At 42.4% G+C, this 16164-nt stretch overlaps 1 protein-coding gene across 1 annotated transcript in view; it reads left to right on the top strand.

Moving 5' to 3' along the window:
* Window positions 1-16164, top strand: part of si:ch211-186j3.6 (neural-cadherin) — a 294654-nt gene that overhangs the window by 253281 nt on the left and 25209 nt on the right. The window contains exons 33-34 of the mRNA XM_041938705.1: window positions 8982-9246; window positions 12295-12475. Of these exons, the coding sequence (XP_041794639.1) occupies window positions 8982-9246; window positions 12295-12475 (446 nt within the window). The remainder of the gene's footprint in view (window positions 1-8981; window positions 9247-12294; window positions 12476-16164) is intronic.

Here is a 16164-nt window from a genome sequence, read left to right as displayed (position 1 = left end):
CTGTCTGAGATGTTGCATTTGTGGTTCCATGTAGTTCAGTGATATAGATTTCTTCCACCAGTGGATGACTTTCCCAGTGTGACAAATATAAAGTGAGGAAACTGAGGAAAGACAAACTTTTTTTTCCATCACACTCAAAACATGAGTTTTTAGTGTCAGTCATTCAGAATCAATTGACATGCAGCCACACTCACTTTTTTGACTGAATCTGATTATGTTTTAGCATGTAGTGCTTTCACACTGCAAAAGAAAACAATAATAAGTATGTATAAGAAGAAGTTCCACCACTCATACTAAAACTGGCCACATTTTGAGTACATTGTTGTGCAAGTTATTTTAAATGAAAAGGCCAGAAGTGACATGCTGATACTTACATCCTCCCTGAGCAGTTTAACTCTGACCAGATCACCAGATCTCAACCCAACTGAGCACCTACTGGAGATATCATCAAAACACCAACTGAGAGAGTACATTTGGAAGAATTCATCCCTTCAGTGGAGTTCAAGACACTTGAGGAACTTATGACAAGAGACATGAGACAGACACGCAGGAGTGACACCTTTAATGTGTCACAAAGCTTCAAGAAGTCTCACACAGGGCTGTAACAGATTGAACGACAGTTCAGAAAAAGACAAAAGTAAATTAGCAATGGCGACATTGTTTGTGATATTGTCCAGTTTAAATCTACTGTTGCAAATTAGCATTCACAGCCTAACTGATATCAAATATTTTAGGAGAATTTATCTAGCATAGATGTTTTTGATGATGGGGAAAACCGAAGCCCCGCAGGAAACCAACTCGAACACAGGGGGAACATGTAAACTCCACATCGGCCCTGCCCTCCCCTCTTTGCTGTGATGTTAACTGGAATTCCTGTGTTCTCTCCTCCCACAGCTCTTCTCAGGTTGTGGGAAGTGAAGGCAGGAGATGACTAGAGAGTACACAATGAACATTATTATTAGATACTATGTTAGATATTGGAGAATATTATTGACAAGCACAGAATGAAGATTATTACGAACATTACGAGACGAGATTGTTATTCAGTTTGAACAGTTTGATTATTAGATTCAGTAGAGATGGTAGCAGAAGTTGGTATATAATTATCAGAGCATACAGTTTTGACATTATGAACATACAACAACAGACTTTTCTGAGATTAAATTTGCAATGTACTTCACAATTATGGCAAATATACAAAACAAAGCCAAAATTCAGTAGCACATACAAAAGCAAAGCATTCTGATGCTGCTTAATGCAAAGAAAAAAGAAGAAAAGAAAGTCAGCAATCAATAAAAAAAGAGTATGTGTTCATGTAGCATCTTGAGAATCCTTAATGCTTTCTGCGGCAAGGCATGCTTTTCAGCTCTCAGTCCTCCGAAGAGCCGTTACCTCACCTGACAATGAGCATATTTCAGCAGCCGGTGACTAATCACCAGACAATAAACATGTACACACCATAATGAAAAGCATTAAGCATTTTGCACCACAGATAACACAGTCACAACAAATAATGTTACAAGCCAGACAATTATAGTGTGCAGAGTTGATGTGGGGACAAAATTCCTGCCCATCAGAACCAAAGTGCATTAGCACTAATTGGCTGTATTCACCAGCCGGAAGCCAGAGAGGGATCATTCCCTTTTTGCTGCACTAGCAAGTGGTTGGTTGAGTTGCCCTTAGCTAAATGTATATTTATTCATTAAGGGTTTCAGCTTAGCTACAGAGTTTCTGCACATAGCAACATAGCAAGGCTGTAGGCTGCAACACACCTGACATGCGCCTTTTAACTAAAAGTCAGAGCAACAGCAGCTTCTGAGATTCCACATGTGGCCCGTCAAGTGTGATTGGTTAAGTTTCTAATGCCAGTGGGGATTGTTGATAGCAATGACAACATTAATGCACAAAGACCTCTTCTTCTTTTCATTAACACACATCTAACACAGACTTCCACTGCAGCCCTTCTGCACTGTGGGATTGTTGCTCTCTGTCACAGCGAGTGAGGAAACATAAACACTGGGATTTCATGGCAGCACAGTTCCCAAGGAGAAGTAGAAGTTACCTGATGTAACTCTGTGATAAAGAGCGTAGGCTATGCATGCTCTTAATGAACTAAAGTGAATGAGGCAGTGTAAACGCAATTTCAGTGTGGAATATACACTCACTGTTGACTTTATTAGCTACAGCTGTACACTCTATGGCAACAATACCACAGCTCTGCCATTATTTCCCCCTTTACAAAGTTTATTATGTTCAGTTTCTGCTGGAAATGTGCAAATTCTGTTATTATTCTGTTTATTATTAAGGTCAGAGTGAAAGCTGGTGTTGTGCTGGACTGCATTATACTGAGAGCTGCTTGGGGTCCCCAGTACCTTCCCAGTAGAGCACACACCATATATTAAGGCTTAAGTCGTTACCGCAGGGGGGTTCGATTCCAGCCAGAGGCGCTTTGCTGCATGTCAGCCCCTCTCTCTCTACCTCTATCCCCCTCTCCCTCTCCAGCTGTCACTATCACAAATAAAGCAGGAAAAAATAAATATATTTCGAGTTGCTTGACATAGTTTAGTTTTGTTTCATGATGGGTAGGCCAAAGTTCAGAGACGAAGGGTAAATTAAGAGTAGGAGCAGATGTTATGACAGTTCAGTATGTTTGGATATTTGGGTACTGGATTGGATTAGATTATTCAGGGACGCCTAATAAAGTGCCCAAACTATAAATCCAGCAGGGCGTGGCCTGATCTCATTTTACACGCTTCTTGAATGTTGTGAAAAGGATCACTATGCAGAAAAAGAAAAAAAAGACATGTACACATGAACTACCTTTGGAAAACCTTTCGTACCAACAGCCACGGCCCTTTGAGAACAACCTGAATTCACAATACAGGAAGTTCTCCCAGGTTCGTTCATAATGATAACACATTGGAGAGAAATAATCCAAGTGGTGTCATACAAGTGCTCCGGCATGCTTCCCTCCTCCTGGATTTCACTGCTTGGCCAAAGGTGAGAGTGTCGAGTCGTTTCCTTGATGTTCATGATTCTCTGGTACTGTCGCAAAACACTGAATTAAGAAGTGAAACCTTGCAAAACAATGCATACCAACACGCCGAGGCAGCCATCCGCCGCAACATCTCGAACACACAAAGAAAAAGGCAATAACAACCACATGTTTGGTTTTCTACACGTCAGTTGCATGTCAACAGTTTGGAAGCTCCTGAATGTTGCTTGACTTGTGTTGATGACTAGAAACTCACTGATTAAAATGTGTCATTTAAATTGTGCTGAGTTAGCAGTGGCTTTGCCGTTTTACTGCTTCGTTAAGTCTCTGTTTCAGTCATTTACTCTTACAGCGCAGATTACATTGACTGGGGAGTGAAAAACTGTCATTTTCAAGAACACAGCAGGTCAACTGAACATGCAAAAATGTGAACATTTGTCTACAAACAAGTGTAAAATGAACAACATATGGAAAATGAAGTTTCCAGTAATGAATAATTATGTGCTTGGGTTTAAATGGATCCCATCTGAGAAACATTGTCTCATTTTTTCCTGTAGATAGCACCAAATTATATCCTTATCATAGTCCTTACAAGAAAACATAGAAAGACACCTAGGAAATGATTTGCACACATGGTCGTGCTTCAGATCGACAGGCTGGATTTTCAGATGTTTACACACACACACACACACACACACACACACACACACACACAGTCCTGTGCCTTTAGCCCTGTAAGAATTCAAAGCAAAGCCATTTGCCCGGCACCATATGGTGTTTTTTTTATGAACAAATCAATGTCCATCTCTATGTCAGTGGAGTGCAGGTCAGATCTCTAGTGGTGGAAAATATGGGTGTTGAAATTGAGGAACACTTGGGGAGTATTGCTAGTAATGAGCACAGAGTTTGGTTTAATTTCCCGGTATAATTTAAGGTGAAGGAAAACTGCATAGAACAGTCATATATGCACATACCTGCATTTGCACACCATTACTTAATCATGAGAAGATTAACAAATCATCTGCACCTCTAAACTTCCGAAAGGCTGCAGCATCGAGACGGTCTGTCACGGAAAGCGTCTGTGGGAACCGAGCTGTCCCTGCGGTGGGACTGTTTACGCAGAAGTGGAGTCACACACCTTCATACACACCTCGTGTATGACTTTCCTGCATTCACTCACTTACACACACACACACACCACTGAAACGTTCCCTCACACACCACCCAGGGAGTGAAGCGGTAGCCAAATTGCTCTGCTCCGTTCAGCTTTAATTGGGGGTAAAATCAGGTGGCTGCAAGTGCGTCTGGTTAAAATGCACCGCCCCAGTGGATCATAAATATAATTAATACTTCATCACAGGGCCTTGAAATGAGCCACCGTTTTCCAACTACACAACAGCTAGCCGGCTGCTTTATGAGGAGAAGAAGTGACTGAGGGGTGGAAAGTGGAAAGATAGGTGGAGAAGAGGGGCTTGATGTAGCAGAGAGTAATGGAGGGGGAAAGAGAAGGCAGGGAAGCTGGTGGAGAAGCACGGAGAGAGCTCTCTTTGCAAAAACTTTGTGGGAGCGTAATGGCAGTCACCCACTTCTCCTTTCTCCTCACATCTCTCTCTCTCTCTCTGTTTCTCTGCCCTTCTCATCTCAGTCCTCTGTTTACGTGGCAGCGGTGGCAGAGGAAGATGGAGGGGAGAAAATTATGCTCAGTGGGACACTCGGAGGAAACAGTTTGAAATTGAAATGAGAACGACCCACCCAGCACTCTATTCCTCTTAAAACAGCCTTCGGACTCATGCTCGCTCTCTCTCTCTCTTTCTCTCTCTCTCTCTCTCTCTCTCTATCACACACTCACACACACAGAAAGAAACACAGGCATCCGGATTTGTTTTAAATAAATATTGCTCGATGATAGATATGTCAGTTAGCATTTCAGCCAAGCCAAAACGGAACCATTTTCATCTCAAGATCTGAGGTTAGAGGGAAACAGCTTGTGTTTTCTCCCTCTTCCTCACTTCTCGTCCATGAATTCTCTCCTTCTTTCGCCTTGTCTCTGCCTTTCCTCGCTGTCCCCACATCACTTCCTCACAAGACACTTTCCCTCAACGAGATTGTCCTTCTGGTGGACAACCTCGTTGTCCACCAGAATGTTTACCTGAGATTACATAACCATCAAAAAGTAGAAATGTCACTTCATTATATGGGATTTTTTCATTTTCCCTGTGTTTGCTAACCTCCGGGGAGCTGATCTGGGGTCTTGGCCAACTGGCCAAATTGGCCTATTGATCCAGCCTTTTACCAACCAAGTAAAGTCTTTTCTTTCTTCTGATCCTCATTAGCTTTAAAACCTTAGACTTGGACTCAGGTCAGTTCAGCATATTTTCCCATTTAGCCTCAGTGGTATCTTTCCATGTCGATAGCTTTGATTTGATTTGCTGAGGTTTTTGCAACCTGTGCTGCTGAGACATCCGCCATTGTCCCAAAACAAAGAAGCTGAATATCATTTGGTTCGTGCCACTCAAATAGATAAAAAAAAAAGAAAAATACATTTGGTACATGGGTGCATCTTTCTGCTCAAAGATGAACAGATTGGAGTTTGAAAAGAAACAGTCCTCAATGGAAACTGTTCACAGGGAGTTTTGTTGATCGTTCCGAGGAAGCAGGTTTCTGTAAAGAGATTTTGCAGTTTTAAAATGTAATTTTTGACACATTTGGCATCAACAGAATACTATTCTGCTCCGTTCTGCTGACAGACAACTGGCAGACAAAGGCCTGTGCCCTTTCTTCTGTTGAAGTAAATGAAGCCAGTATTTGAGAATTCATGATACTTGCCTCACTACACCCACAAGAAACACTGTAGCAACACGTTCCAGTTCTTTAACTTTATGATTACTGCAGTCAGTTTTTATAGTCTGCAAAATATGGATTATCAGTGATGCTTCTGGTTTGTATATTTTGCAAAGATGTATGCCAAACAGTATATTTTTCATAGCCTGTGTCCAGATTTTGTACCGCTTTAAATATATGACAGTGCATCATTAAGAACTACCACCACTGCACCACTGAACTAGTGACACTATGTTAACTTGAGGATAAACGTTAAGATTTTCAGACCTTCTGCATTCTCACTTGCAGTTTTCCTAAAGAGTTTTTTTTTTTTTTTCCTAACATTAACCGTTGGACTTGAGACCTGCCAGAGGTTCTCATAATCATCCACGGCTGTTAAACAACTGCGCCATCATTCAGAGTTACTTATATGGAAGACACACACACCAAAAAAAGGAAATTAGGGTCATTCAACTGACAGATATGAAAAAAGAAGGAAATGTTTTGCTCAGTCTTGATAGTCATTGGCTTTTTTTTTACTTGTCTCTGAATTTTATAGCTGTGTCTGCATGTTTTATAGTTAAAATAGTAGTCAAGTAGTCAAAAACCAAATGGCTTGACCCTTCTTAAGACACACATGATCAACACAGAGTAAAAAACAAGGAAAGCTTCCAAACGTAGTTGCCTCAATAAAAGTTAAGAATGGAATATAGTGAACAGTAATTAGTTATCTGGCAACTATTTAAGTACAGTGATGAACAGCTTACTGCCACCAGTTTGTCAGTGTCTTACGAGTAGGCCATGCTAATGTTAAGCGCTCACACTATGTGGGAACTATGTGTGCATTTCAATTAGACTCATTAAGCTAACGATGGTCAAGATGAATCGTTTAATGTAATTACACGTTTGTTCGGTGTTATTTTGACAAATTATTTCATCCTAACAAGATGGCCACAGCGTGAGTGAACTCGACTCAAGCTCAAGTCTGCTTGTGGTTGTTATTGTCGCATACCTTTATCCAGATACACATATTAGCTTAGTCACTCTGCACACCTTTGGGATTCGCGTATTTGATCTTTTGATGAGCGGCACATCTCACTCCAAACTGGAGTGAGATGTGCCGCTCACTCCAAACTGTGTGGGATGCCATTCAACAGATCAATACTGTTATGCTGGCACATTTTGATGCAAAAGTGCATCCCATTCAAATTAGTCTCCGCAGAATTCAGAGTTCCTGAATTTCTGTGGGAGAGGAATTTAGTAGATTTGTTCGAGCAGCCCGTTGGGGCTAATGAGGACAGTGTGCAGGAGGTAGAAGCTCAGGTTCAACGGTTAGAGAAAGACATGTCCTACGTGATGGACAGAGTGGATGACTTTGAGATCTGAAGCCATCACTCAAATCTCCGCTTCGTTGGAGTCCAAGAGTCCTCTGAAGGCGATGATGCCATTGGTTTTATGTCCCGGCTGATCCAACAGCTTCTGGAACAAGACAACTTCCCCACTCCGCCGATCATTGAGTGGGCCACCACTGTCCGACTGTCCGACAAAGCCACAGAGCCGGTCCCAGGTCTGTAATGATAAAGCTTCTTAACTTGGAGAAAAACAAGGCAGAGTGTAATGGGACTCACATCCACACCTATCCAGACTTCAGTGCCATCCTGACAAAGGCGTCGGACCTTTGATCCTGACAGTCACAAGTTTTGTGAGGTGCTCATTAAGAAGCACTTTTTCCATTACCCTTCTCTGTTGTGTGTCGTTGTTGATGGCAAACAGCAGCGTTTCAGCTGCCACAAAGGCACTGAAGCTGCCTTCATGCCGACTTCGGCTTCTCCGGGATAATGATTACCTGCTGGGGTGAGGCTGAAGACTGGCTGCAGCTCATTGTAGCACATTAGCCTTCAGTGCGACAGTTCAGCAAACAGTTCAACCAAGTACTCATTCTGTTTGTGAGTTTTTTTTCTTTCTCAGAGGAAGTGACTGCGCTACTGTGTTGTTAATGCATGAGGTGTTGTTGATGCTCTTCTTGTGTTTTAGTTGTTGTTGGATGCTACGGGTATTGATCTCTCAGTTGTTGATTGTCACTTCTTCATCTTCTTCCCCTTTGGCACGTTAGAGCCTACTAGCATATTACTACTGTGACTAGCTGTTAACATTAATGCTGCTTGTGAAGTATCTTTTCTTTTTCTTAAAAATGCAGATTGAGCCTTGAGTTAAACAGACAGTCTTTGCTTACACAGTTCTCGTTCTTGAAGGATGTGGTTGTAACTACTGAATCTTGCATTTTTCAAGCCTATTTGATCAGTGACATTATCATTGTTTTATCATTCAGTTTTTGCTACCAGAGTGGATGATATTAAAGGATTAAATGTCATTTGAATATTAGGAATCTTGTGCCTGAAATTGATTTACTTGCATGGGTTGTTCTACAGACGCCTAACATCATTAGACTCTCTGAAACATGGCTCAACACTAACATCATAGATAATGAAATAAATCTCACAAATCATGTTCTGCACAGATCTGATGCTCTGGGGTGGAGCTGTAGCTGTATATGTTTCCTCTGATCTAGAATCAATCTTAATCATTCCCTCAGTAGCCATACATTTTGGATGTTTTTTTTTTTTTTAAGGCAGCCTTTTTTTATGCATATAAATGCATAACTATTGCAAAGCATATATAACATATATGGGTCATGTTCTCTGCCTGCAGAGGCAATTTAGTAGGTGATTTAAACAGAAACTAGCTATATAAGTCACCTGACAAAATGAGCCCACTCAACCCAACCTCTGCTTGACTTTTCACACATTTCACACCGAGATAGAATCGTAAGGGCAGGTTTTATGTCTGATTCCTTCAGTGATGATTCAGTTGTCAACTGTGTTTGGAAAACTACCTTAATCAATACCCAGACTAGTCAAAGTCAGACAATACAAGACATTGAATTCATTCATGTATGATCTGATTGCTATAAACTGGGGCAGATACCAACTAAAATCTGATGTACAAGGTGCTCAGGATCTTTTCCACATTGGGTTAATTGATGCTGTCCCAATATGTGGCAGCTAAATATGAATTTGAGATTTTAAAAAAAATTTCAACATCTGAAGTCAAAGTTAAGGTGGACTTGTAGACCTCGTACTAAGTATGTCCTGTTTTCCCATTGAAGATCTTCCAGGGCCTCCTCTGTGTTTTCTACAACCTCGGTGATGGGGACTACAACTTAACCCTGCCCACCTATCGCCTCGACAACGGTGAATGGCATGAGGTCTTCCTAGATCGCCATGACAACGAGGTGATGTTGCGACTAGACGGTGGCGGAGGGCAGCGAGAGGTCACAGGAATGCGGGGCCGAAGCCGGGAAATCATCATTGACCCCACTGCGGTGATGCTGGGAAACACCTTCCCCTCTGGAATCAACAAGAGCTTCCAGGGTAGGTGATAATAACAAGCTCATAATAAAACCTGCAAGAGGTAATGGAGTTAGGTTTAAGGGCTTTCCATTGCATTTTCTGTTGATTATCTTTTGGCAAGAACTGGGAACACACCAGAAGAGATTTTAAGATTTGCAAGCGTTTTAATTGGTGGTCAGTTTGTTTCAGTGTGTCAAAGCAGGCCATCCCAATAACCCTCTTTTTTTCATCATGAGGCTTCTGCCAAGAACCACTTTTATGCTTTCGTACAGAACAGCAGGAGGAGGAGGACAAAAATCAGCCATCATTTTGCTCAGTGTTCAGACTCCTGCTTTAAAATCTCATGCAGACGATGCTGGGCTGACTTGTAAAGAGTTAAGCATTTTCTGCAAAGAATGGGAGAATGGTTATGACACACAGCGGTATAAATCTTCTCAAATGTCCCTTTCGGTGGAGAACTGACAGATCATACAATCGCAAAACAAAGTGTTTGTGTGTGAGAAAAAGAGCTAATGTGATGCGTTTGATGTGTCACAGGGTAAAGTGAAAAAGGTGGCGTGTCATTCAGGGCATGTGAGACAGTTTAACACAGATTCCTCCTGAAAACCGCAACCAGAAGTAGGTCATGTTATCTATTCATAGAAGCACTTTTCAAAGGAGAATTTTGACGTTTAATGTATTAATGAATGATTGATTTGACAGCTCAATGACTAATTCACCCAAAGGCATCTTCATTGTTAGCTGGGATGATGGCCGTCCCTACAGCTGGGTGTACACTTCAGTTTTTGTACAGAGCCAGACTGGCTTTTTTCCAGTCTTAGTCCAGTCTTACCTTATGCAAAACTAAGATAAGCAAAGCTAACGACCTTGTGGTTTCATATTTATCATACTGTTATGAGAGTGGTAGCAATCTCATCATCTTTTCTCATCCTGTTTCACAAAAAAAAAAAATTTTTTTAAACTACTGGTTGGAACAACACCGCTCTTCTGTCTAGGAATAAACATACTGACTTGGCTTAATTTAAGTCAGCGAGTGAGTAATAATATACAGTATTTGATAGATCTTCGGTTTGTTGCCCGACCCTCAGCGAAGACAGACAGAGAAACTGACGTAATAATAAATAATAAGCCAAATGTTGGCAGATACAGTAAAAAGATCCAGACAGTAGAAGAGTTCCAGTGGGAATACATGGAAACTAGAAAAAAGCCCAGATACTGCATGATAATAGAAAGAAGGCGAGGTCAGAACTATGGAGAGATGCTGGCATGAAGAGAAAGAGATCTCCCTGGAGTTAGACAGTGAGAGGTGTAGACAGATGTGCCTCAGGCAGTAAAAGACTATGCATGTGTTTATTAAATGGACTTTAAAAGCACTTCCCTTCAAAGGAGGCAGATGTGATAGATGGTGGCAGTGAAGGTGTGTGTGTGTGTGTGCTTTTACCTTTGTGAACGCCTCTTTTCCAGCAGTGGCAGAGGGGGAATGAGATGTTAGCTGAACTCAAGTTAGCAAAGAGAAGATAAACCCCAGAAATGTCCTCCTGAGTCTATTGGCTGCATTGGCTCTGCTGCTCCACGGTAACACCTGAGCAGCACTCACTACATTGAGTTAGACATAATGACTTATTGTTGACCTTTAAGCATTGCCTCACCTGCAGGTAAACAAACCTGAGGAATTCTACTCTACAGCAACAAGACTGATCTGTTAGTAGGAAGAGCACACTGATATTTTGAGTTGGATTTTTGATTAATGTATGCATATGACTTTTAATTCAGCGTAGTGCAGCTCTGCTAATTACCCAGACATCATTTAACATCACACTAATTTATTTTAGAATTGCTTTTACTTGATCCAGTATCAGTACCATTTATTGCAATTAAAAGATAGTTCTGTTTACAACATGACAATACAATATACATAAGAAAGTGGCTTTTTTGGAAGATCGGAACAAATGTGAAAAGGCCCAACTATTTTAACACATTATTTATTTAGACCAAGAGCGAGCATACCCATGTGGGCATTAATTAGTCATTGCGCAGGAAAACTTTGCATGCACAAGTGGAACAAAGCCTTTGAGGTTGTTCAGGCAGTCAACTGGAGTCCAGCCCAACATTCACATGGCATACTCTTCTCACTGCAACATACATCCAACACATCGTAATTACAGGTGGACTTAAGCCATCTGTGCTCTGCTCCTACGGTGCACCTGCTGCTACCACTGCTGCTGCCGCTGCTGCCGCCGCCGCTGCCGCCGCTGCTGCCACTGCTGCCGCTGCCGCTGCTGCTGTGCTCGAAGTACTTAACAAGCCCCAGCATCTGCCTGTAGGCTCTGAGTCTACATTCCCTGAGGGACAAGTTATCAACAATCGATTGATTGAAACCTGTATTGTAAGAAAGAGAAATATGATAAAACCCCCAACAGCTAAAAATTGAAAACAATAAGCTTCAACAGACAAATAAGTGACTGGCACTCCCTGCTGTGCTGAGCTTGGGGCTTCATTCACATGATCCATTGGCTGAACTATGGCAAGTCCGGTAGTTTAAAGTTGAACAGGTCATTCTACATATAGATTGGGAGGGTAGAATCTATGGCCAAACCCATCAACTAAGATCCAAATTGTAAGATCCTGGAAGTATCCTTTGACTAAGTGGGATCCACCTGCCGGGGTTAGCTCCAGGCGAAAGTATTGCGCCCTTTGCAGTGTGTTTTCTACCTTGTGCAACATTTTGCGAAGAGAATTTCAGATATTTTAACTCCCCTTTGGTAAGCTTCTCAGGCTTGTAAGGCAGTAAAGCAGTGACATTTGTTAAACAGCACAGCCATCAGTGCATCGTGGAGCACATTATGCAACATCCAACGTATACGCAAATCTTTGCCTTAGGTGTTGTCACAGGTGGATTTATGCTGGAAGGGACTGGAGCAACTTATCTACCAAGAACACATCATTGATTTTGGCACCATGTACGTGAGGTGTAAAACTCTTGTTTAATCTTGCATCTGTGTAGGTGAATGTGCTTAACAGGGTTTTTTTCTTGCTCCGCTGAATTATTTTCCATTTTTCTGCCCGCAGGCTGCATGAGAGACATACGCCTCAATGGTCGCTACATGCCACTGGACAGCCAGCCGCGAGACGGGGTTTCCCAGGTCAGCGTACAAGGCCTCTCCCTTGGGTGCTCGTCTGACTCCTGCAAAAGGAACCAGTGTAGCCCCCCCTTCACCTGTGTTGACTTGTGGAGAGTGCACGAATGCAGGTACACACATGAACCCATGCACAGCAAATCTAACCGCACAGTGGAGCACATTCACACATGGTCGTTTCACATACACACTCATCATTTTGACACAAAGGCATGAAGACATGCATTTAAATCAGCTCACTCAACCTCTGAAGCCATTTTTCAGCTTTTGACCTTGGTATTATTTTTGTTCATAGCCACATAAAGCTGCTTTAAAATAATCCGGCCCTCACCTGCTCGAGAGCATGGGGAAATTGCAGCTGTAAAAGCATTCCTGAGCCTCCATTTGTTCTAAAGCTGGCGAAATGCAAATGCCATGGCAACCATTTAATGGCACAAAGCATTTTCTCAGGCATGCATAAGGAAGATGAGCTGTCAGCAAGAAAATGTGGCGGCCAATAACCATCAGCTTGACATCGAAGACAGCCAGAAAAAAAGACCAGGCTGGCATGATAGAAAGCAATCACCAATCAGCAAGTGAAGCAAGAATGACACAAGAGACCTATTTAAAACTAGTAGAAGTCGTAGAACCAGTTCATGCACCTTGAAACCCTTTCAGACTTGCACTTCTATATATAACTGTGCAAATTAAGTAAACCTCACGACAGCATTTTAAATCTTAATAGCTACCTAGTAACACTGTAACACAGAACACAGTATGTGTGAATAAATTAATCTATATTGAAGCGCTTTACATAACACTAGGCAAACTGAAATGCCCTGCCATTCAAGGCTTTTGCACGGTCAGGTAGCTTAAAGAGACAGCAGAATTCACTCTCTAATAATGTTAAACGACCAAAAAGTAACTGTATTCATAGTCTCTCTCTCTCAGCTGCCTCTCACACATCAGCTTCCAAATAGCTCTCATGAGACACAGCTGTTTCCTGTCATGTCAGAATGAAGCTGTAAGGAACATTAACGTTAAGACCTGTGTCTGAATAACAGAAAGCCATTACTCTAACAGAAAGGTGACGTGACAGTGTTGTGTATTCCGTCCCTCGAAAGCGCTTGGAAAAAAAATCCATAGATTTTACACAAGGATCAGTTTCCTCGTCATGAGGAGTTCTGGTCAGCCTCTGAACACAGCTGTGTAACATGTTCTTTGGCTCAGGTGGAAGCACTCTGGAGCCTGGGTTGGGCTTACTTACAACAAAAATAAAACAAAGAACTTACCAAAAATGATGCTATGGGGTTCCATCATGAGAGGGGCCACAACTAGTAATGAAATATTAAGTCCACCTTTTTAGACATTTTTCAGGTAATGACTGATTGTGTCAGCCGCTCTAAGCAGCTCTCTCTGGTCCATCCCCTTCCCAAAGTGTTAAGATAATCGCTCCGAATGGAAGAAAAGGATGGATAGAGGTCACAAATTGACTGGTGCTAATTCTGACCTTAGCCCAGCTTTTTCCTACAGTCTTGATTGCCTGGTTAACAGTATTTTCAGGGCTGTGGATGTTTGTTGTACATACACAGCCTAAATGAACTTGATTTTATTGTGCCCGGCTGCTCGGTTTCTTGATTAAAAACCAAAGGCTGAAATGGCAAAAATGTGCCAGACACGTGCCAAACCTGTTGAAGGTCATCATGAATTACAGTATGTGTTCAATTTATTTTCTTTTGAAACTGATATCTGAAAAAAATAAATAAATAAATAAATTAGCAAGTAAACTCATTTAGCCTTTGTCATGGGCAGGGTGTCCTGTGAACTCTGTCAGAGAACTCAGATCAGAGCTGTGCCGGTACACCCCTCAGCCTGCCTGACGGAAGAGAAATGCTGTGGTGCAGCTTCAAAGTCGGTCCTCCAGTGCTTCATATGAAATTGCACATTATTTTTAGCTAGCTACTGCACACACCTGTGGGTGAAGCAGTCCAGCAGATTTTGCCACAATTGTCCAAATACACCCCAAAGTACAAAATAATTAGTTTGCATCACTTAGCAAATAAAGCAGGAAGTCTAAACCTGGAGGGAGGCTTAGTTGTTGCAGCCTGTGCTGGTGTGCATGTTGCTATGGGTAATTAGTGAAAGAATGAAATGCAAATCAGGAAGTCCAGTTTTAAATCAAGCATAATGACACAGTGGGAGCATGTTGTAGGACTGTAGGATTGTACGCTTCTGGCAAGTCGTCACAGCCACTTTCCCCTGCGCCTTGGTGTTCGCGAGGTAAACATGATTGGCCAAACGTAGCTGCTTTCCAGTTGACACGAGACTACGCTGCAGCAAAAGTTGAGCCAGGATCACTTTTTGCCAAACAGTGTTTTTGTTTTATTTTTTGTTTTGTTTTTTCCGCTCGTCAGAGCGCTCCGCCGTGACACGCCCATTAGGCTCTGACTGCGGTCTCATTCAAAATGAATGAGGAGGCTGTGTTTTAGAGGCAGTGTTATTGTCAGTCGAAACACGGCCTCAGAGAGACTTCTGAAAGTTAAAACCCCTCAAGAGCCAGCGTGTTCAGCAGCAGCCATGTCTCCTGTTAAAAGGTAATGAACACAGACAGTGAACCCCATCTGCTCAGTCACTAAGCTAAACGGCGAAAATGTTGGAGTTCATTATTTTCCCAGCGCCTTTGACCCCGATGGGATTCACACTTTTGCTTCATCAACATTTCGCATGCGCCACTGTATGACATCCTGGATGAGGGTTAGTTTGTTTGTCAGCGGGAAATGGGAAATGTCATGCAATGCAAAGCCACAGCAAACTAACAGCCCTCTCCTGTGGCAAAGTGCTCTTAGCCACATACACTAATCTCAGCAATTTTTCTGCCTCTGGATTCGGCCTCCGTTCAGTCTGCGCAGCCGGCACGCTTTTAATCTTGCCTTTCCCTTTTCTCCGCTCCTCTGATCCACTCACCCACATCATCTACCTATTTTTTTTCTTTACAATGGCTGTCATTCTCGCACTCTGCCCCTGCATTCCTCGCTTTGTGCAGCTCTCATCCTGCTCACTCTTGCTGACACACCTGCCATGCACACACATACACTCACAGTCTCCTCCTCCCTCCCCATCCTGCCGGCTTGTTCACCTTGTTCTCTCCTCACCACTTGACCTGAACTTTGGAAGACTTGATTGGAGAGCAGTAAGTGTTTGCCGCGAGTCCTCCAAGCACAAGTGTGTGAACCCAGTACTCTGTGGCCACAGCCAAAGAGTAACATACTATAGTGTGGACTCAAATAAACACACAGACCAACACTGAGCTAAGGAGCGTGTCATTAACTAACATTATTCTGCAGGATCACAGGTTATGTTTGGAAAAATGTCTGTTAATGTTTGACACATCCAACCTGCCTACTATATCAGAATTTTTTTTTCTATTGTCTAGCAAGCTTATTCTACAGAAGGCTAGTTTTCTATAGTAAACAGGCTTAGGCTATAATTAAAGGTGGGCTGAGTCATCCTGGAGAAAGATTGTTGTACCTGAGAGAAGAAAACACTTACTGTCTGCTGGCTGTTTGTTCTGTGTGCGCTGAAAAACAATCATTTTTTTTAATAGCCCTGGCTCTGCAAATGGGAAACCAACAAAGTGGCTCGGACAGAGTCACTCAACACCACTCCAGCCAATCAGCAACAGGTGGTGTTCACGCCCATGCACAGGAAAGGGGGGAGGGCAAATCTGGCATGCTAATGCGCAATCGTATTGTGAAGAAGGAGAGATGGCAATATCAACAACGCTTCTCTAGAGTGACTCACCCCACCTTTAATCAACAGAGAG

This window comes from Chelmon rostratus, chromosome 1 (genome assembly GCF_017976325.1).
Source record: "Chelmon rostratus isolate fCheRos1 chromosome 1, fCheRos1.pri, whole genome shotgun sequence".
Taxonomy (NCBI): Eukaryota; Metazoa; Chordata; class Actinopteri; order Chaetodontiformes; family Chaetodontidae; genus Chelmon; species Chelmon rostratus.
This window is presented reverse-complemented; position numbering and strand designations above follow the sequence as displayed.